The following is a 24,331-nucleotide window of genomic DNA, read 5'->3' as shown; positions in this document are numbered from 1 at the left end:
AGTACATGTCAAGTATCTATTTTGAAGTCTTGATCGATTTTGGGGGTTGGGAAGGATCAGGTGATGGTTTTGGGTGTGATTTGATTTTCGTCTAGAACATCAAAAATCCTTCAGGATGCTCCAAAATGACTCATCTATATCTATAATGATAGATCTTGATTAGGAGTATCTTTTTCTAGTACATGTCAAGTATCTATTTTGAAGTCTTGATCGATTTTGGGGGTTGGGAAGGATCAGGTGATGGTTTTGGGTGTGATTTGATTTTCGTCTAGAACATCTTGATTAGGAGTATCTTTTTCTAGTACATGTCAAGTATCTAGTATCTATTTTGAAGTCTTGATCGATTTTGGGGGTTGGGAAGGATCAGGTGATGGTTTTGGGTGTGATTTGATTTTCGTCTAGAACATCAAAAATCCTTCAGGATGCTCCAAAATGACTCATCTATATCTATAATGATAGATCTTGATTAGGAGTATCTTTTTCTAGTACATGTCAAGTATATATTTTGAAGTCTTGATCGATTTTGGGGGTTGGGAAGGATCAGGTGATGGTTTTGGGTGTGATTTGATTTTCGTCTAGAACATCAAAAATCCTTCAGGATTCTCCAAAATGACTCATCTATATCTATAGTGATAGATCTTGATTAGGAGTATCTTTTTCTAGTACATGTCAAGTATCTATTTTGAAGTCTTGATCGATTTTGGGGGTTGGGAAGGATCAGGTGATGGTTTTGGGTGTGATTTGATTTTCGTCTAGAACATCAAAAATCCTTCAGGATGCTCCAAAATGACTCATCTATATCTATAATGATAGATCTTGATTAGGAGTATCTTTTTCTAGTACATGTCAAGTATCTATTTTGAAGTCTTGATCGATTTTGGGGGTTGGGAAGGATCAGGTGATGGTTTTGGGTGTGATTTGATTTTCGTCTAGAACATCAAAAATCCTTCAGGATGCTCCAAAATGACTCATCTATATCTATAATGATAGATCTTGATTAGGAGTATCTTTTTCTAGTACATGTCAAGTATCTATTTTGAAGTCTTGATCGATTTTGGGGGTTGGGAAGGATCAGGTGATGGTTTTGGGTGTGATTTGATTTTCGTCTAGAACATCAAAAATCCTTCAGGATGCTCCAAAATGACTCATCTATATCTATAATGATAGATCTTGATTAGGAGTATCTTTTTCTAGTACATGTCAAGTATCTATTTTGAAGTCTTGATCGATTTTGGGGGTTGGGAAGGATCAGGTGATGGTTTTGGGTGTGATTTGATTTTCGTCTAGAACATCAAAAATCCTTCAGGATGCTCCAAAATGACTCATCTATATCTATAATGATAGATCTTGATTAGGAGTATCTTTTTCTAGTACATGTCAAGTATCTATTTTGAAGTCTTGATCGATTTTGGGGGTTGGGAAGGATCAGGTGATGGTTTTGGGTGTGATTTGATTTTCGTCTAGAACGTCAAAAATCCTTCAGGATGCTCCAAAATGACTCATCTATATCTATAATGATAGATCTTGATAAGGAGTATCTTTTTCTAGTACATGTCAAGTATATATTTTGAAGTCTTGATCGATTTTGGGGGTTGGGAAGGATCAGGTGATGGTTTTGGGTGTGATTTGATTTTCGTCTAGAACATCAAAAATCCTTCAGGATGCTCCAAAATGACTCATCTATATCTATAATGATAGATCTTGATTAGGAGTATCTTTTTGTAGTACATTTCAAGTATCTATTTTGAAGTCTTGATCGATTTTGGGGGTTGGGAAGGATCAGGTGATGGTTTTGGGTGTGATTTGATTTTCGTCTAGAACATCAAAAATCCTTCAGGATGCTCCAAAATGATTCATCTATATCTATAATGATAGATCTTGATTAGGAGTATCTTTTTCTGGTACATGTCAAGTATCTATTTTGAAGTCTTGATCGATTTTGGGGGTTGGGAAGGATCAGGTGATGGTTTTGGGTGTGATTTGATTTTCGTCTAGAACATCAAAAATCCTTCATTATGCTCCAAAATGACTCATCTATATCTATAATGATAGATCTTGATTAGGAGTATCTTTTTCTAGTACATGTCAAGTATCTATTTTGAAGTCTTGATCGATTTTGGGGGTTGGGAAGGATCAGGTGATGGTTTTGGGTGTGATTTGATTTTCGTCTAGAACATCAAAAATCCTTCAGGATGCTCCAAAATGACTCATCTATATCTATAATGATAGATCTTGATTAGGAGTATCTTTTTCTAGTACATGTCAAGTATCTATTTTGAAGTCTTGATCGATTTTGGGGGTTGGGAAGGATCAGGTGATGGTTTTGGGTGTGATTTGATTTTCGTCTAGAACATCAAAAATCCTTCAGGATGCTCCAAAATGACTCATCTATATCTATAATGATAGATCTTGATTAGGAGTATCTTTTTCTAGTACATGTCAAGTATCTATTTTGAAGTCTTGATCGATTTTGGGGGTTGGGAAGGATCAGGTGATGGTTTTGGGTGTGATTTGATTTTCGTCTAGAACATCAAAAATCCTTCAGGATGCTCCAAAATGACTCATCTATATCTATAATGATAGATCTTGATTAGGAGTATCTTTTTCTAGTACATGTCAAGTATCTATTTTGAAGTCTTGATCGATTTTGGGGGTTGGGAAGGATCAGGTGATGGTTTTGGGTGTGATTTGATTTTCGTCTAGAACATCAAAAATCCTTCAGGATGCTCCAAAATGACTCATCTATATCTATATTGATAGATCTTGATTAGGAGTATCTTTTTCTAGTACATGTCAAGTATCTATTTTGAAGTCTTGATCGATTTTGGGGGTTGGGAAGGATGAGGTGATGGTTTTGGGTGTGATTTGATTTTCGTCTAGAACATCAAAAATCCTTCAGGATGCTCCAAAATGACTCATCTATATCTATAATGATAGATCTTGATTAGGAGTATCTTTTTCTAGTACATGTCAAGTATCTATTTTGAAGTCTTGATCGATTTTGGGGGTTGGGAAGGATCAGGTGATGGTTTTGGGTGTGATTTGATTTTCGTCTAGAACATCAAAAATCCTTCAGGATGCTCCAAAATGACTCATCTATATTTATAATGATAGATCTTGATTAGGAGTATCTTTTTCTAGTACATGTCAAGTATCTATTTTGAAGTCTTGATCGATTTTGGGGGTTGGGAAGGATCAGGTGATGGTTTTGGGTGTGATTTGATTTTCGTCTAGAACATCAAAAATCCTTCAGGATGCTCCAAAATGACTCATCTATATCTATAATGATAGATCTTGATTAGGAGTATCTTTTTCTAGTACATGTCAAGTATGTCAAGTGTGTGATTTGATTTTCGTCTAGAACATCAAAAATCCTTCAGGATGCTCCAAAATGACTCATCTATATCTATAATGATAGATCTTGATTAGGAGTATCTTTTTCTAGTACATGTCAAGTATCTATTTTGAAGTCTTGATCGATTTTGGGGGTTGGGAAGGATCAGGTGATGGTTTTGGGTGTGATTTGATTTTCGTCTAGAACATCAAAAATCCTTCAGGATGCTCCAAAATGACTCATCTATATCTATAATGATAGATCTTGATTAGGAGTATCTTTTTCTAGTACATGTCAAGTATCTATTTTGAAGTCTTGATCGATTTTGGGGGTTGGGAAGGATCAGGTGATGGTTTTGGGTGTGATTTGATTTTCGTCTAGAACATCAAAAATCCTTCAGGATGCTCCAAAATGACTCATCTATATCTATAATGATAGATCTTGATTAGGAGTATCTTTTTCTAGTACATGTCAAGTATCTATTTTGAAGTCTTGATCGATTTTGGGGGTTGGGAAGGATCAGGTGATGGTTTTGGGTGTGATTTGATTTTCGTCTAGAACATCAAAAATCCTTCAGGATGCTCCAAAATGACTCATCTATATCTATAATGATAGATCTTGATTAGGAGTATCTTTTCCTAGTACATGTCAAGTATCTATTTTGAAGTCTTGATCGATTTTGGGGGTTGGGAAGGATCAGGTGATGGTTTTGGGTGTGATTTGATTTTCGTCTAGAACATCAAAAATCCTTCAGGATGCTCCAAAATGACTCATCTATATCTATAATGATAGATCTTGATTAGGAGTATCTTTTTCTAGGACATGTCAAGTATCTATTTTGAAGTCTTGATCGATTTTGGGGGTTGGGAAGGATCAGGTGATGGTTTTGGGTGTGATTTGATTTTCGTCTAGAACATCAAAAATCCTTCAGGATGCTCCAAAATGACTCATCTATATCTATAATGATAGATCTTGATTAGGAGTATCTTTTTCTAGTACATGTCAAGTATCTATTTTGAAGTCTTGATCGATTTTGGGGGTTGGGAAGGATCAGGTGATGGTTTTGGGTGTGATTTGATTTTCGTCTAGAACATCAAAAATCCTTCAGGATGCTCCAAAATGACTCATCTATATCTATAATGATAGATCTTGATTAGGAGTATCTTTTTCTAGTACATGTCAAGTATCTATTTTGAAGTCTTGATCGATTTTGGGGGTTGGGAAGGATCAGGTGAAAGTTTTGGGTGTGATTTGATTTTCGTCTAGAACATCAAAAATCCTTCAGGATGCTCCAAAATGACTCATCTATATCTATAATGATAGATCTTGATTAGGAGTATCTTTTTCTAGTACATGTCAAGTATCTATTTTGAAGTCTTGATCAATTTTGGGGGTTGGGAAGGATCAGGTGATGGTTTTGGGTGTGATTTGATTTTCGTCTAGAACATCAAAAATCCTTCAGGATGCTCCAAAATGACTCATCTATATCTATAATGATAGATCTTGATTAGGAGTATCTTTTTCTAGTACATGTCAAGTATCTATTTTGAAGTCTTGATCGATTTTGGGGGTTGGGAAGGATCAGGTGATGGTTTTGGGTGTGATTTGATTTTCGTCTAGAACATCAAAAATCCTTCAGGGTGCTCCAAAATGACTCATCTATATCTATAATGATAGATCTTGATTAGGAGTATCTTTTTCTAGTACATGTCAAGTATCTATTTTGAAGTCTTGATCGATTTTGGGGGTTGGGAAGGATCAGGTGATGGTTTTGGGTGTGATTTGATTTTCGTCTAGAACATCAAAAATCCTTCAGGATGCTCCAAAATGACTCATCTATATCTATAATGATAGATCTTGATTAGGAGTATCTTTTTCTAGTACATGTCAAGTATCTATTTTGAAGTCTTGATCGATTTTGGGGGTTGGGAAGGATCAGGTGATGGTTTTGGGTGTGATTTGATTTTCGTCTAGAACATCAAAAATCCTTCAGGATGCTCCAAAATGACTCATCTATATCTATAATGATAGATCTTGATTAGGAGTATCTTTTTCTAGTACATGTCAAGTATCTATTTTGAAGTCTTGATCGATTTTGGGGGTTGGGAAGGATCAGGTGATGGTTTTGGGTGTGATTTGATTTTCGTCTAGAACATCAAAAATCCTTCAGGATGCTCCAAAATGACTCATCTATATCTATAATGATAGATCTTGATTAGGAGTATCTTTTTCTAGTACATGTCAAGTATCTATTTTGAAGTCTTGATCGATTTTGGGGGTTGGGAAGGATCAGGTGATGGTTTTGGGTGTGATTTGATTTTCGTCTAGAACATCAAAAATCCTTCAGGATGCTCCAAAATGACTCATCTATATCTATAATGATAGATCTTGATTAGGAGCATCTTTTTTTAGTACATGTCAAGTATCTATTTTGAAGTCTTGATCGATTTTGGGGGTTGGGAAGGATCAGGTGATGGTTTTGGGTGTGATTTGATTTTCGTCTAGAACATCAAAAATCCTTCAGGATGCTCCAAAATGACTCATCTATATCTATAATGATAGATCTTGATTAGGAGTATCTTTTTCTAGTACATGTCAAGTATCTATTTTGAAGTCTTGATCGATTTTGGGGGTTGGGAAGGATCAGGTGATGGTTTTGGGTGTGATTTGATTTTCGTCTAGAACATCAAAAATCCTTCAGGATGCTCCAAAATGACTCATCTATATCTATAATGATAGATCTTGATTAGGAGTATCTTTTTCTAGTACATGTCAAGTATCTATTTTGAAGTCTTGATCGATTTTGGGGGTTGGGAAGGATCAGGTGATGGTTTTGGGTGTGATTTGATTTTCGTCCAGAACATCAAAAATCCTTTAGGATGCTCCAAAATGACTCATCTATATCTATAATGATAGATCTTGATTAGGAGTATCTTTTTCTAGTACATGTCAAGTATCTATTTTGAAGTCTTGATCGATTTTGGGGGTTGGGAAGGATCAGGTGATGGTTTTGGGTGTGATTTGATTTTCGTCTAGAACATCAAAAATCCTTCAGGATGCTCCAAAATGACTCATCTATATCTATAATGATAGATCTTGATTAGGAGTATCTTTTTTTAGTACATGTCAAGTATCTATTTTGAAGTCTTGATCGATTTTGGGGGTTGGGAAGGATCAGGTGATGGTTTTGGGTGTGATTTGATTTTCGTCTAGAACATCAAAAATCCTTCAGGATGCTCCAAAATGACTCATCTATATCTATAATGATAGATCTTGATTAGGAGTATCTTTTTCTAGTACATGTCAAGTATCTATTTTGAAGTCTTGATCGATTTTGGGGGTTGGGAAGGATCAGGTGATGGTTTTGGGTGTGATTTGATTTTCGTCTAGAACATCAAAAATCCTTCAGGATGCTCCAAAATGACTCATCTATATCTATAATGATAGATCTTGATTAGGAGTATCTTTTTCTAGTACATGTCAAGTATCTATTTTGAAGTCTTGATCGATTTTGGGGGTTGGGAAGGATCAGGTGATGGTTTTGGGTGTGATTTGATTTTCGTCTAGAACATCAAAAATCCTTCAGGATGCTCCAAAATGACTCATCTATATCTATAATGATAGATCTTGATTAGGAGTATCTTTTTCTAGTACATGTCAAGTATCTATTTTGAAGTCTTGATCGATTTTGGGGGTTGGGAAGGATCAGGTGATGGTTTTGGGTGTGATTTGATTTTCGTCTAGAACATCAAAAATCCTTCAGGATGCTCCAAAATGACTCATCTATATCTATAATGATAGATCTTGATTAGGAGTATCTTTTTCTAGTACATGTCAAGTATCTATTTTGAAGTCTTGATCGATTTTGGGGGTTGGGAAGGATCAGGTGATGGTTTTGGGTGTGATTTGATTTTCGTCTAGAGCATCAAAAATCCTTCAGGATGCTCCAAAATGACTCATCTATATCTATAGTGATAGATCTTGATTAGGAGTATCTTTTTCTAGTACATGTCAAGTATCTATTTTGAAGTCTTGATCGATTTTGGGGGTTGGGAAGGATCAGGTGATGGTTTTGGGTGTGATTTGATTTTCGTCTAGAACATCAAAATCCTTCAGGATGCTCCAAAATGACTCATCTATATCTATAATGATAGATCTTGATTAGGAGTATCTTTTTCTAGTACATGTCAAGTATCTATTTTGAAGTCTTGATCGATTTTGGGGGTTGGGAAGGATCAGGTGATGGTTTTGGGTGTGATTTGATTTTCGTCTAGAACATCAAAAATCCTTCAGGATGCTCCAAAATGACTCATCTATATCTATAATGATAGATCTTGATTAGGAGTATCTTTTTCTAGTACATGTCAAGTATCTATTTTGAAGTCTTGATCGATTTTGGGGGTTGGGAAGGATCAGGTGATGGTTTTGGGTGTGATTTGATTTTCGTCTAGAACATCAAAAAATCCTTCAGGATGCTCCAAAATGACTCATCTATATCTATAATGATAGATCTTGATTAGGAGTATCTTTTTCTAGTACATGTCAAGTATCTATTTTGAAGTCTTGATCGATTTTGGGGGTTGGGAAGGATCAGGTGATGGTTTTGGGTGTGATTTGATTTTCGTCTAGAACATCAAAAATCCTTCAGGATGCTCCAAAATGACTCATCTATATCTATAATGATAGATCTTGATTAGGAGTATCTTTTTCTAGTACATGTCAAGTATCTATTTTGAAGTCTTGATCGATTTTGGGGGTTGGGAAGGATCAGGTGATGGTTTTGGGTGTGATTTGATTTTCGTCTAGAACGTCAAAAATCCTTCAGGATGCTCCAAAATGACTCATCTATATCTATAATGATAGATCTTGATTAGGAGTATCTTTTTCTAGTACATGTCAAGTATATATTTTGAAGTCTTGATCGATTTTGGGGGTTGGGAAGGATCAGGTGATGGTTTTGGGTGTGATTTGATTTTCGTCTAGAACATCAAAAATCCTTCAGGATGCTCCAAAATGACTCATCTATATCTATAATGATAGATCTTGATTAGGAGTATCTTTTTGTAGTACATTTCAAGTATCTATTTTGAAGTCTTGATCGATTTTGGGGGTTGGGAAGGATCAGGTGATGGTTTTGGGTGTGATTTGATTTTCGTCTAGAACATCAAAAATCCTTCAGGATGCTCCAAAATGATTCATCTATATCTATAATGATAGATCTTGATTAGGAGTATCTTTTTCTGGTACATGTCAAGTATCTATTTTGAAGTCTTGATCGATTTTGGGGGTTGGGAAGGATCAGGTGATGGTTTTGGGTGTGATTTGATTTTCGTCTAGAACATCAAAAATCCTTCATTATGCTCCAAAATGACTCATCTATATCTATAATGATAGATCTTGATTAGGAGTATCTTTTTCTAGTACATGTCAAGTATCTATTTTGAAGTCTTGATCGATTTTGGGGGTTGGGAAGGATCAGGTGATGGTTTTGGGTGTGATTTGATTTTCGTCTAGAACATCAAAAATCCTTCAGGATGCTCCAAAATGACTCATCTATATCTATAATGATAGATCTTGATTAGGAGTATCTTTTTCTAGTACATGTCAAGTATTATTTTGAAGTCTTGATCGATTTTGGGGGTTGGGAAGGATCAGGTGATGGTTTTGGGTGTGATTTGATTTTCGTCTAGAACATCAAAAATCCTTCAGGATGCTCCAAAATGACTCATCTATATCTATAATGATAGATCTTGATTAGGAGTATCTTTTTCTAGTACATGTCAAGTATCTATTTTGAAGTCTTGATCGATTTTGGGGGTTGGGAAGGATCAGGTTATGGTTTTGGGTGTGATTTGATTTTCGTCTAGAACATCAAAAATCCTTCAGGATGCTCCAAAATGACTCATCTATATCTATAATGATAGATCTTGATTAGGAGTATCTTTTTCTAGTACATGTCAAGTATCTATTTTGAAGTCTTGATCGATTTTGGGGGTTGGGAAGGATCAGGTGATGGTTTTGGGTGTGATTTGATTTTCGTCTAGAACATCAAAAATCCTTCAGGATGCTCCAAAATGACTCATCTATATCTATATTGATAGATCTTGATTAGGAGTATCTTTTTCTAGTACATGTCAAGTATCTATTTTGAAGTCTTGATCGATTTTGGGGGTTGGGAAGGATCAGGTGATGGTTTTGGGTGTGATTTGATTTTCGTCTAGAACATCAAAAATCCTTCAGGATGCTCCAAAATGACTCATCTATATCTATAATGATAGATCTTGATTAGGAGTATCTTTTTCTAGTACATGTCAAGTATCTATTTTGAAGTCTTGATCGATTTGGGGGTTGGGAAGGATCAGGTGATGGTTTTGGGTGTGATTTGATTTTCGTCTAGAACATCAAAAATCCTTCAGGATGCTCCAAAATGACTCATCTATATCTATAATGATAGATCTTGATTAGGAGTATCTTTTTCTAGTACATGTCAAGTATCTATTTTGAAGTCTTGATCGATTTTGGGGGTTGGGAAGGATCAGGTGATGGTTTTGGGTGTGATTTGATTTTCGTCTAGAACATCAAAAATCCTTCAGGATGCTCCAAAATGACTCATCTATATCTATAATGATAGATCTTGATTAGGAGTATCTTTTTCTAGTACATGTCAAGTATGTCAAGTGTGTGATTTGATTTTCGTCTAGAACATCAAAAATCCTTCAGGATGCTCCAAAATGACTCATCTATATCTATAATGATAGATCTTGATTAGGAGTATCTTTTTCTAGTACATGTCAAGTATCTATTTTGAAGTCTTGATCGATTTTGGGGGTTGGGAAGGATCAGGTGATGGTTTTGGGTGTGATTTGATTTTCGTCTAGAACATCAAAAATCCTTCAGGATGCTCCAAAATGACTCATCTATATCTATAATGATAGATCTTGATTAGGAGTATCTTTTTCTAGTACATGTCAAGTATCTATTTTGAAGTCTTGATCGATTTTGGGGGTTGGGAAGGATCAGGTGATGGTTTTGGGTGTGATTTGATTTTCGTCTAGAACATCAAAAATCCTTCAGGATGCTCCAAAATGACTCATCTATATCTATAATGATAGATCTTGATTAGGAGTATCTTTTTCTAGTACATGTCAAGTATCTATTTTGAAGTCTTGATCGATTTTGGGGGTTGGGAAGGATCAGGTGATGGTTTTGGGTGTGATTTGATTTTCGTCTAGAACATCAAAAATCCTTCAGGATGCTCCAAAATGACTCATCTATATCTATAATGATAGATCTTGATTAGGAGTATCTTTTTCTAGTACATGTCAAGTATCTATTTTGAAGTCTTGATCGATTTTGGGGGTTGGGAAGGATCAGGTGATGGTTTTGGGTGTGATTTGATTTTCGTCTAGAACATCAAAAATCCTTCAGGATGCTCCAAAATGACTCATCTATATCTATAATGATAGATCTTGATTAGGAGTATCTTTTTCTAGTACATGTCAAGTATCTATTTTGAAGTCTTGATCGATTTTGGGGGTTGGGAAGGATCAGGTGATGGTTTTGGGTGTGATTTGATTTTCGTCTAGAACATCAAAAATCCTTCAGGATGCTCCAAAATGACTCATCTATATCTATAATGATAGATCTTGATTAGGAGTATCTTTTTCTAGTACATGTCAAGTATCTATTTTGAAGTCTTGATCGATTTTGGGGGTTGGGAAGGATCAGGTGATGGTTTTGGGTGTGATTTGATTTTCGTCTAGAACATCAAAAATCCTTCAGGATGCTCCAAAATGACTCATCTATATCTATAATGATAGATCTTGATTAGGAGTATCTTTTTCTAGTACATGTCAAGTATCTATTTTGAAGTCTTGATCAATTTTGGGGGTTGGGAAGGATCAGGTGATGGTTTTGGGTGTGATTTGATTTTCGTCTAGAACATCAAAAATCCTTCAGGATGCTCCAAAATGACTCATCTATATCTATAATGATAGATCTTGATTAGGAGTATCTTTTTCTAGTACATGTCAAGTATCTATTTTGAAGTCTTGATCGATTTTGGGGGTTGGGAAGGATCAGGTGATGGTTTTGGGTGTGATTTGATTTTCGTCTAGAACATCAAAAATCCTTCAGGGTGCTCCAAAATGACTCATCTATATCTATAATGATAGATCTTGATTAGGAGTATCTTTTTCTAGTACATGTCAAGTATCTATTTTGAAGTCTTGATCGATTTTGGGGGTTGGGAAGGATCAGGTGATGGTTTTGGGTGTGATTTGATTTTCGTCTAGAACATCAAAAATCCTTCAGGATGCTCCAAAATGACTCATCTATATCTATAATGATAGATCTTGATTAGGAGTATCTTTTTCTAGTACATGTCAAGTATCTATTTTGAAGTCTTGATCGATTTTGGGGGTTGGGAAGGATCAGGTGATGGTTTTGGGTGTGATTTGATTTTCGTCTAGAACATCAAAAATCCTTCAGGATGCTCCAAAATGACTCATCTATATCTATAATGATAGATCTTGATTAGGAGTATCTTTTTCTAGTACATGTCAAGTATCTATTTTGAAGTCTTGATCAATTTTGGGGGTTGGGAAGGATCAGGTGATGGTTTTGGGTGTGATTTGATTTTCGTCTAGAACATCAAAAATCCTTCAGGATGCTCCAAAATGACTCATCTATATCTATAATGATAGATCTTGATTAGGAGTATCTTTTTCTAGTACATGTCAAGTATCTATTTTGAAGTCTTGATCGATTTTGGGGGTTGGGAAGGATCAGGTGATGGTTTTGGGTGTGATTTGATTTTCGTCTAGAACATCAAAAATCCTTCAGGGTGCTCCAAAATGACTCATCTATATCTATAAAGATAGATCTTGATTAGGAGTATCTTTTTCTAGTACATGTCAAGTATCTATTTTGAAGTCTTGATCGATTTTGGGGGTTGGGAAGGATCAGGTGATGGTTTTGGGTGTGATTTGATTTTCGTCTAGAACATCAAAAATCCTTCAGGATGCTCCAAAATGACTCATCTATATCTATAATGATAGATCTTGATTAGGAGTATCTTTTTCTAGTACATGTCAAGTATCTATTTTGAAGTCTTGATCGATTTTGGGGGTTGGGAAGGATCAGGTGATGGTTTTGGGTGTGATTTGATTTTCGTCTAGAACATCAAAAATCCTTCAGGATGCTCCAAAATGACTCATCTATATCTATAATGATAGATCTTGATTAGGAGTATCTTTTTCTAGTACATGTCAAGTATCTATTTTGAAGTCTTGATCGATTTTGGGGGTTGGGAAGGATCAGGTGATGGTTTTGGGTGTGATTTGATTTTCGTCTAGAACATCAAAAATCCTTCAGGATGCTCCAAAATGACTCATCTATATCTATAATGATAGATCTTGATTAGGAGTATCTTTTTCTAGAACATGTCAAGTATCTATTTTGAAGTCTTGATCGATTTTGGGGGTTGGGAAGGATCAGGTGATGGTTTTGGGTGTGATTTGATTTTCGTCTAGAACATCAAAAATCCTTCAGGATGCTCCAAAATGACTCATCTATATCTATAATGATAGATCTTGATTAGGAGTATCTTTTTTTAGTACATGTCAAGTATCTATTTTGAAGTCTTGATCGATTTTGGGGGTTGGGAAGGATCAGGTGATGGTTTTGGGTGTGATTTGATTTTCGTCTAGAACATCAAAAATCCTTCAGGATGCTCCAAAATGACTCATCTATATCTATAATGATAGATCTTGATTAGGAGTATCTTTTTCTAGTACATGTCAAGTATCTATTTTGAAGTCTTGATCGATTTTGGGGGTTGGGAAGGATCAGGTGATGGTTTTGGGTGTGATTTGATTTTCGTCCAGAACATCAAAAATCCTTTAGGATGCTCCAAAATGACTCATCTATATCTGTAATGATAGATCTTGATTAGGAGTATCTTTTTCTAGTACATGTCAAGTATCTATTTTGAAGTCTTGATCGATTTTGGGGGTTGGGAAGGATCAGGTGATGGTTTTGGGTGTGATTTGATTTTGGTCTAGAACATCAAAAATCCTTCAGGATGCTCCAAAATGACTCATCTATATCTATAATGATAGATCTTGATTAGGAGTATCTTTTTCTAGTACATGTCAAGTATCTATTTTGAAGTCTTGATCGATTTTGGGGGTTGGGAAGGATCAGGTGATGGTTTGGGTGTGATTTGATTTTCGTCTAGAACATCAAAAATCCTTCAGGATGCTCCAAAATGACTCATCTATATCTATAATGATAGATCTTGATTAGGAGTATCTTTTTCTAGTACATGTCAAGTATCTATTTTGAAGTCTTGATCGATTTTGGGGGTTGGGAAGGATCAGGTGATGGTTTTGGGTGTGATTTGATTTTCGTCTAGAACATCAAAAATCCTTCAGGATGCTCCAAAATGACTCATCTATATCTATAATGATAGATCTTGATTAGGAGTATCTTTTTCTAGTACATGTTAAGTATCTATTTTGAAGTCTTGATCGATTTTGGGGGTTGGGAAGGATCAGGTGATGGTTTTGGGTGTGATTTGATTTTCGTCTAGAACATCAAAAATCCTTCAGGATGCTCCAAAATGACTCATCTTTATCTATAATGATAGATCTTGATTAGGAGTATCTTTTTCTAGTACATGTCAAGTATCTATTTTGAAGTCTTGATCGATTTTGGGGGTTGGGAAGGATCAGGTGATGGTTTTGGGTGTGATTTGATTTTCGTCTAGAACATCAAAAATCCTTCAGGATGCTCCAAAATGACTCATCTATATCTATAATGATAGATCTTGATTAGGAGTATCTTTTTCTAGTACATGTCAAGTATCTATTTTGAAGTCTTGATCGATTTTGGGGGTTGGGAAGGATCAGGTGATGGTTTTGGGTGTGATTTGATTTTCGACTAGAGCATCAAAAATCCTTCAGGATGCTCCAAAATGACTCATCTATATCTATAATGATAGATCTTGATTAGGAGTATCTTTTTCTAGTACATGTCAAGTATCTATTTTGAAGTCTTGATCGATTTTGGGGGTTGGGAAGGATCAGGTGATGGTTTTGGGTGTGATTTGATTTTCGTCTAGAGCATCAAAAATCCTTCAGGATGCTCCAAAATGACTCATCTATATCTATAATGATAGATCTTGATTAGGAGTATCTTTTTCTAGTACATGTCAAGTATCTATTTTGAAGTCTTGATCGATTTTGGGGGTTGGGAAGGATCAGGTGATGGTCTTGGGTGTGATTTGATTTTCGTCTAGAACATCAAAAATCCTTCAGGATGCTCCAAAATGACTCATCTATATCTATAATGATAGATCTTGATTAGGAGTATCTTTTTCTAGTACATGTCAAGTATCTATTTTGAAGTCTTGATCGATTTTGGGGGTTGGAAAGGATCAGGTGATGGTTTTGGGTGTGATTTGATTTTCGTCTAGAACATCAAAAATCCTTCAGGATGCTCCAAAATGACTCATCTATATCTATAATGATAGATCTTGATTAGGAGTATCTTTTTCTAGTACATGTCAAGTATCTATTTTGAAGTCTTGATCGATTTTGGGGGTTGGGAAGGATCAGGTGATGGTTTTGGGTGTGATTTGATTTTCGTCTAGAACATCAAAAATCCTTCAGGATGCTCCAAAATGACTCATCTATATCTATAATGATAGATCCTGATTAGGAGTATCTTTTTATAGTACATGTCAAGTATCTATTTTGAAGTCTTGATCGATTTTGGGGGTTGGGAAGGATCAGGTGATGGTTTTGGGTGTGATTTGATTTTCGTCTAGAACATCAAAAATCCTTCAGGATGCTCCAATATGACTCATCTATATCTATAATGATAGATCTTGATTAGGAGTATCTTTTTCTAGTACATGTCAAGTATCTATTTTGAAGTCTTGATCGATTTTGGGGGTTGGGAAGGATCAGGTGATGGTTTTGGGTGTGATTTGATTTTCGTCTAGAACATCAAAAATGCTTCAGGATGCTCCAAAATGACTCATCTATATCTATAATGATAGATCTTGATTAGGAGTATCTTTTTCTAGTACATGTCAAGTATCTATTTTGAAGTCTTGATCGATTTTGGGGTTGGGAAGGATCAGGTGATGGTTTTGGGTGTGATTTGATTTTCGTCTAGAACATCAAAAATCCTTCAGGATGCTCCAAAATGACTCATCTATATCTATAGTGATAGATCTTGATTAGGAGTATCTTTTTCTTGTACATGTCAAGTATCTATTTTGAAGTCTTGATCGATTTTGGGGGTTGGGAAGGATCAGGTGATGGTTTTGGGTGTGATTTGATTTTCGTCTAGAACATCAAAAATCCTTCAGGATGCTCCAAAATGACTCATCTATATCTATAATGATAGATCTTGATTAGGAGTATCTTTTTCTAGTACATGTCAAGTATCTATTTTGAAGTCTTGATCGATTTTGGGGGTTGGGAAGGATCAGGTGATGGTTTTGGGTGTGATTTAATTTTCGTCTAGAACATCAAAAATCCTTCAGGATGCTCCAAAATGACTCATCTATATCTATAATGATAGATCTTGATTAGGAGTATCTTTTTCTAGTACATGTCAAGTATCTATTTTGAAGTCTTGATCGATTTTGGGGGTTGGGAAGGATCAGGTGATGGTTTTGGGTGTGATTTGATTTTCGTCTAGAACATCAAAAATCCTTCAGGATGCTCCAAAATGACTCATCTATATCTATAATGATAGATCTTGATTAGGAGTATCTTTTTCTAGTACATGTCAAGTATCTATTTTGAAGTCTTGATCGATTTTGGGGGTTGGGAAGGATCAGGTGATGGTTTTGGGTGTGATTTGATTTTCGTCTAGAACATCAAAAATCCTTCAGGATGCTCCAAAATGACTCATCTATATCTATAATGATAGATCTTGATTAGGAGTATCTTTTTCTAGTACATGTCAAGTATCTATTTTGAAGTCTTGATCGATTTTGGGGGTTGGGAAGGATCAGGTGATGGTTTTGGGTGTGATTTGATTTTCGTCTAGAACATCAAAAATCCTTCAGGATGCTCCAAAATGACTCATCTATATCTATAATGATAGATCTTGACTAGGAGTATCTTTTTCTAGTACATGTCAAGTATCTATTTTGAAGTCTTGATCGATTTTGGGGGTTGGGAAGGATCAGGTGATGGTTTTGGGTGTGATTCGATTTTCGTCTAGAACATCAAAAATCCTTCAGGATGCTCCAAAATGACTCATTTATATCTATAATGATAGATCTTGATTAGGAGTATCTTTTTCTTGTACATGTCAAGTATCTATTTTGAAGTCTTGATCGATTTTGGGGGTTGGGAAGGATCAGGTGATGGTTTTGGGTGTGTTCTCGACTAGAAACTTTAGCAAAGTTTTAGAAATTATGCCGGTTAAAAATGTTCCAAAGAAAAGACGTTATCTTGTTCAAACTTGAAATTAGAATAATCTTTTATTTTATCATATGACCTAGTGTACAATACAAAATATATACAATCCATTAATTTCTTTATATAATCTTGACATTCAAATGACATTTTTATCTTATTTAACAATTTGTGGAACGTATTTATTATTATTAAAAATGAACCAAATGAATTTAAAAACTGAATGAATGTTCAAATACTTTAAAGTTCTGTTTGCATTTACGCGAATTATTTACATTCGCACATTCTCCCCGCCATTGTTTTGATAGTTTGGTATAACCCTTTTGCGCTGCACTATCGACATCTTTTGGTTTTCGCTGATTTTAACCCAACTCCATTGAACATGTAACGAGAGAGAATATTTTTAGAAAAGGAATTATAAAAAAAAACAACAAGTACAGTAAGTAAACGAAACCAAAAGCAACAAATATTCTATCATAACACAAACGTAGTATGTGTAGTGAAAGTACCGCTGATTGTTGATTTTGTTTTTTTTTTGTCTCATTCAATTGAATGGGATTTTATTTCTTTAATATATTTAATATCGTGTTTCGTGTGCCGGTCGGGTTGCTTTCCGTTTGTTTTTAATTTGATATAGTTTAAATTTTGTTATTTATTGTTATGAATATGATTAATTTATTTAGTTTAATTAATTTAAGAAAACGGTGGTTTCATTTTTGATGCGTTACATCAATTTTAGCAATATAATTCAAATGCGGTTGAATTAAATAATAGGTACATAGGTACCTATATGATTATGTTGTTGTTGTGTTGTTTAGTTAAAACAATGGGTGAGTTCCTTTTATTATGTGCATTCATTATAATTTTATTTAAAATTTAATAATGCAGTTTTGTGCTTCCATATACATATGTACATATGTAATTACCTACATATAAGTTCGTAAGTCTTTCGATTTTATTTTAACCGTTTTTATTTGCAAAAGCCGGTATGTATGTACATATGTATATAATTGAGAATTGTGCGCATAATTGTTTGTTTTGATTTTGGCTTGAGAAATTATGTGCATAATTTTGAACGAGTGGGGTCGTGCATCGGTCGTATGTTCTCGCGTATTGTTATGATTAGAATTATTAGAATTTTTTTTTTGTAATTTGTTTTAAGCAGACATATTTTGATCGGGCGGTGCCGTGTATCGGTTGTATGGTTTTACTCGTTATAATTTTGTTGAATTTTTATCTTGAGTTGAGTGTTTATGTTGCAAATTTTAAATTCGTAGAAATTGTGTTTTATTTAAATAAATTTTATTTGGTGGTGACTGTGAAGTGCTTTTAACATTTAGCAAATGCGATTATTTGATTTCATAAATTATTGAAATATATTTTGTTTTGTTGGAAATATTTATTGATGTTTTAATCGAAATGTTGCATTAAGTATTTAAATATTATATCGGTGTTTTGAAACGTTGAATTAAGTGAATTAATATTTAATTTCGGTGAAATGAATAATTGTAGGTATGTGTTCTTAATTATGAGTTGTGATTTTATTTGGTTTGTTTTGAATCTAGTGAATTAGATGTGACGTTTGACGTGCTGAAGCTGAATTGTGGACTTAAATTTGATGTTTTGGCTGCGGACATTACCATATTAGCGATGAATTTAGATAAAGAATTTGAAATAAGCCATCTTGTTTTAAGTCAAATTGAAATATTTTGAATCAAATTGTTTTAATTTTGTTAAATTATATTGTTTATTTGTTGCAGCCTTATTTATAGTTTATAATTTTAAGATCAAGTTACTGATATTATAGTTTTGAATAAATTTAAATTTTCAGAATTGAATTGGTGTTTTATTTGATGTGGTTTGTTTACGATCTCCTTTTTTGTTTTTGTTTTTAACTTTATGTTTTGATGTGATGATTTTATATGATTCTGACGGTTTTAAATATGATTTATATTAGACTCGTTTGTTCCGTGGTTTTGTTTGAAGGTAAAAGGCAAATTTTAGTAATCGGTCGTTTAAACTGTCCAGACTTGGTGCGGAGCGTGACAACGCGTACCAAACCGTCTGACCCGCTGTGGGTTTGTTCTATTCGCGCCATATTCCAATGTGTTGGTGGAAGTCGTTCATCCTTCAAGAGAACCAAATCTCCTATCTTCGGCTTTTCTTGTATTTTTGTCCATTTTGGGCGTTGTTGAAGCCGAGATAAGTATTCAGAATTCCATCGTCTCCAAAATACTTCAGATAATGCCTGAACTCGTTTCCAGCGATCTTTATGTGTAATGTTTGTTTCTGTTTCACCTTGTGGTACTGCATGCAAAGATTCTCCGACTAAGAAATGTGCTGGAGTTAGTGCGTTCAAATCATCGATGCTATCGGTTAGTGGGCATAGAGGTCTCGAATTCAGACAAGCTTCTACTTGTGCTAGAAGCGTCGCGAGCTCCTCGAAGGTAAGCCTCTCAATTCCAATGACTCGTTTGAGATGGTACTTGACAGACTTCACACCCGCTTCCCATAGGCCACCGAAATGGGGAGAAGCTGGGGGAATGAAATGCCAATCTGTACCGCGATTTGCCAATAGTTCTGCTACCTGCTTCCAGTCGTGTTGTGCTTCTTTCATCATTTTTGCCAGTTCATTATTGGCACCGATGAAATTAGTTCCGCAGTCGCTATAGATCTGCTTACAAATTCCTCTTCTGGCAGTGAACCGTTTGAATGCTGCTAAAAATGCTTGGGTGGTTAAGTCTGATACTGCTTCGAGATGAATGGCTTTGGTTGCCAAACAGATAAATACTGCGAAATAGCCTTTTAGTATTTTTGCTCCACGGGCTTTCCAGGCTTTTATCTCGATTGGTCCCGCATAGTCAACACCGGTGTGACTAAATGGTCGCGATATGCGTACTCGAGCGGCAGGTAAGTTTCCCATCAGTTGTTGCATTTCAGATGCCTTTTGCCGGTAGCAAGAAGGGCATTTATGCAACTGGTGCTTGACGCTTCGCCGAATCTGTCCTATCCAATATCGTTGTCGGATGTAATTAATCATTTGCTGGATTCCGCCGTGTAGAGTTTGCTTGTGAGCATCTCTTACAACCAGACTCGTAAAATGGTGGTTGCTCTGCAACAGTATCGGATGTTGGGCATCGTAGGAAAGGAGGGAGTTTGCTAAACGTCCCCCGACTCGTAAGATTCCGTCAGAATCAAGAAATGCGTTTAACGAAAGTAAATTCTTTGGAATTTTGGCATTTCCAAGAATTTGTTGAATCTCATCTCCAAACATCTCCTTCTGTGCTGCCTTGACCACTATTTGATGTGCTGCATCTAATTCTTTAGGATTGATTGGACCAGTGATAGGACCAAGCTTAGGTCGACATTTTATTGTGAAACGACGACAGGTGGCGACGACTCTAAGTAATTTGAGCAACCTGGAAGAGTCGTGAATAGCCTGCAAGATTTTATCGCCATGAGTGATATTGATACTTAAAACATTCACTTTACTTTTATCCTTCTTTTCTTCTTCAGTGCCGTTGTCGATGAGTTGATGCGGAGCATCGAATTCCCATTGTCGCGTTAAAAATTCAGGTCCATTCCACCACATATCCAATGACTCCAGTTCAGCCGGAAATACACCTCGAGACGCTAGATCGGCTGGGTTATGCAATGTTGCAACATGACCCCAGCTGTCGATCTGTATAAGCCGCTGAATTTCGGATACACGATTGGATACGAATGTGGTCCATTTTGCTGGTGACGCTTGTATCCATGCCAACGCTATCATCGAATCAGTCCACGCGTAGATATCGACATCGGGGATGGCCAAGATATCCTTGGTGTAACTAAGTAGCTGCGACAGAAGAACAGCTCCACAGAGTTCCAGGCGAGGCAGCGTGATGGTTCGCTGACTTGGTGCTACTTTTGTTTTTGAGAGAAGCAGGCTGGTAAGGATTCGATCGTCCGTGTCTAAGACCCGAATGTAGACTACTGCACCGAAAGCTTTCATGGAGGCGTCACAGAATCCGTGAAGTTGGACAGCCTTATTAGATGGGCTTTTCGCGATCCATCTCGGAATTCGCAATCGTTCGATGAGAGGAAGTTCGCGTTGAAAAGCTTCCCATTCCGTCTTTAAGGGAGTAGGAATTGGATCGTCCCAATCACAACCATGCTCCCAGAGGCGTTGCATCATTAGTTTCGCCGTGATGATGCAGGGTGATATCCACCCGAGTGGGTCGAACAGCTTAGCGATTGTGGACAACATTGACCGTTTTGTGATGTCTTCTGGTGAAACTTGCAGATTTTGAAAAGAAAAGTAGTCGTCAAGTGGAAACCACTTGATGCCGAGTGTCTTGACATGATTTGAGGTGTTAAACGGGAGTTCAAAATCGAGTTCTCGATCCTCAGCAGCGATGTCTTCCAGGAGAGCCTTGGAGTTACTCGTCCATTTCCTCAGGTTGAATCCCGCAGACGCTAAGAGCTGCTTGGCTTCATGTTGTTTCCTCTTGGCTTCTTCGATGGAATCTGCTCCACTGATCAGATCATCAACGTACATGTCCTCACGGACAACCTTCGCCCCTTCGGGAAAATTCTGACTTTCATCGTCGGCTAGTTTCTTCAAAACCTTAATCGCAAGATATGGTGCGCTCGCTGTACCAAACGTGACAGTGTTCATTTTGAAGACTTTAATCGGCGAAGATTTCTGTTCCCTCCACAAAATTAGCTGAAAGTATTGGTCTGGGAAACTAACCATAATTTGACGGTACATCTTTTCAATGTCTGCCGTAAAAGTAACTCGATGAGTACGCCATCTGAGAACAAGATCAATGATATTGGTCTGCAATTTTGGACCTACAAGAAGATGCTCGTTTAGGGATTTCCCATCCGAAGCTTTAGAAGCTGCGTCAAACACCACTCTCAGCTTTGTTGTGGAACTCGCTTCCTTAAAAACTGCATGGTGCGGAAGAAAATAATGGTAAGGGGTCGCCAAAACCGTGTCATCTTCATCTATTTCTTCCATGTGTTTGAGCTTGATGTACTCATTTATGCACTTTGAATAGTCCTCACAAAGTTTAGGATTTGCAGCAAGTCTTTTCTCGAGATGGAGAAATCGTCGAGTAGCTCCTTGACGGCTGGATCCCATCGCTGGAAGGCCTTCTTTGAACGGTAAGCTGACTTGGTAACGCCCGTCTGGTAAACGTGTCGTATTCCTCTCAAAATGTTCTTCACAAGCAATGTTGTCTAGGGTTTCATGTGTCTGGAACGGCGTTTCTTCCATCTCCCAAAACTTCTGTAGCTGGATTCCGAGGTCAGTAACCTGCACGAAACTTCGAATTTGCCGGGGAAGTTCCTCTGGAACTTTCCCTAACACGATCCACCCTAAATGCGTATTTTGCGCTATCGGTCCATTGTTATCCGGAGACCTTCTTATTTCCGGTAGCAGTATTTGGGCGCAAACATCACTTCCAAACAATAAATCGATAGGAGCGGGTTCGTAGAGATGGGGATCTGCTAACGTAAGACCCTTGAGGTGATTCCAACTGTTGGGTACCACTCGTTGGGCCGGGAGATGCCCAGTCAGCGACTTAAAAACCAATGCCTGTGTGGCAGTTTCAAACGTCGAATGGCGAGAAGCAAAATGCACTTCGACTGTATGCTGTGTTGTGCCGCTGCTGACCAACCCCAACCCCGATACCTCAACAATGGCACGTCGCCTTTCCAACTTCAGCAGACGAGCAGCAGCTTCTGTTATGAAAGACGTTTCTGACCCTGTATCAACCAGGGCACGTAGTAAACGAATTCTTCCATCCGTGGCTCGCGCTTTGACAACTGCTGTAGCTAAGAGCACCTGGTGTGTTTGGGCACGATCACCGTGCGACGCGTGGTAGTTTTGAGTTTGTGGACGAACAGCTGGTTGGAACTCAGGCGCATTCGGGTTCACTGAGGCCTGAAATGTGTTAGAACTAGAACCGCCAACTCTCGGTTGAGACGGCATACCTTGGCTTGATGTTCCGACTTGGGTCTGATGTTCAGAACCTGGTTGTTGAGGTTGAAAAGAGTTATTATGGTGCTGCAAATGCAGGAGTGAGTGATGTTTCTGTTGACAGAAATAGCACCGACTCAAACTCTGGCATTCCTGGAGAGAATGCCCATATGTCAGACAATTTTCACAAACATGGATTCCCCGGACTACTTCTCGGCGTTTGACACTGTCCATTGCCAAAAATTGCTGGCATTTTCTAAGGGAGTGCTTGTTGTGGTTGCACAATTTGCAAAGAACTTGGCTAGTTTGAAAGTGCTTTGGAATTTTCTGAGGTTGATGCTTTACAACATGCTTTGTATGTAAAACCTTTGAAGTCGATGGTTGAAAGCGTGGCCTTGAATTAACAGATGACTCTTCTTTGCGCCTGGTGGGCGTAGCTAGCTCTTGTTGGCCCATAACTTCAAGCGTACGGAATCGTGTCTCTAAAAATTCGGAAAACGCATCAAATTTCGGTAAGTCCTTGCTATTCCCTAATTTTTCCTCCCATAATTTTTGACTTGTACTAGGAAGCTTTTGTACAAGGAACCATATCAAGACCGTATCCCACGAAGAAATCGGAACCTCCAAATTTTCAAGAGCGAGAAGACATTCTCTAGTTGTATACAAGAGCTCCTTGAGACCAGATGCCGTTTCTCGCGTCAATGAGGGTTGACCAAAAAGCGATTGCATTTGGATGTGCACCAGAATGCGTTTATGATTGTAGCGCTCTTCCAAAAGTTCCCATGCCTTTTCATAACTTGCAGACTCAACAGCAATGTTTTGCATAAAACGATGTGCATCACCTATTAAACACGTTTGTAGGAAATGCAATTTGTCGATGTCCTCCAGGGTCGCGTTTTTATGGACGAGAGCTTGAAATCTGTCGTGAAAAGCACGCCAGTTTGTGTAAGATCCGTCGAATTTGGGCAGATCAATCCTCGGGAGACGAATCGCCGAATGTGAGGACGATGCAGAAGAATGAGGGGGCGGAGCACCCATTAGGATATCACCTGCTATAAGTGTTTTCGATTTTTCCATCGCCTCTACCAATTCTGCCCTATATTCGAGGTAAATATCATACATTTGATCATAGACCACTAATAATTCATCCTTTTTTAAATATTCTTCCAGCATACCACCACCAATGATTGCCTCGTGATAGGCTTTCGACGTAGCTAGATCTTCTTCTAGCTTTGAAAGACGTCCCGATGCATATGCTGGTGTTCTCCGCTCCTTCGGAGCCTTTTTGAAATTAGTAAGGTCTTTGATGACTTTTGTAAGTAACCCCTTTTGCAATTCCCCATACTTATATGATTTTTCCATTTCTTTAAATTATTTTTAAATTACAGAGTAATATAAAAAAAACGAAATCGGGACAGGTTTTACTAACAAGAAAAGCAACGACTTACTGCTTGTATGCTGCGGCTACGGCTGCTGACTTTGTCGGTGAATTGCTGCTGACGTCGTCGTCGTCGTTAAAGATGCTGCTGGCGTCGTCGTTGATGTTGCTGCAGGGGCTCCGAGTCAATGATGGATCGTTTAAAT

At 37.1% G+C, this 24,331-nt stretch overlaps 1 protein-coding gene across 1 annotated transcript; it reads right to left on the bottom strand.

Annotated features, from left to right (window-relative positions):
• Window positions 1–18,727: 18,727 nt before the first annotated feature.
• LOC129953467 (uncharacterized) lies at window positions 18,728–24,109 on the bottom strand. The gene has a single exon (XM_056066716.1). The coding sequence runs from the start codon at window positions 24,107–24,109 to the stop codon at window positions 18,728–18,730; it is 5,382 nt and encodes a 1,793-aa protein (XP_055922691.1).
• Between the last annotated feature and the right edge of the window lie 222 nt (window positions 24,110–24,331).

The sequence above is a fragment of the Eupeodes corollae genome, unplaced genomic scaffold, assembly GCF_945859685.1.
Source record: "Eupeodes corollae unplaced genomic scaffold, idEupCoro1.1 scaffold_744, whole genome shotgun sequence".
In the NCBI taxonomy this organism is placed as follows: Eukaryota; Metazoa; Arthropoda; class Insecta; order Diptera; family Syrphidae; genus Eupeodes; species Eupeodes corollae.
The sequence above is the reverse complement of the archived record's forward strand: the minus strand, read 5'-3'. Positions and strand labels throughout refer to the sequence as shown.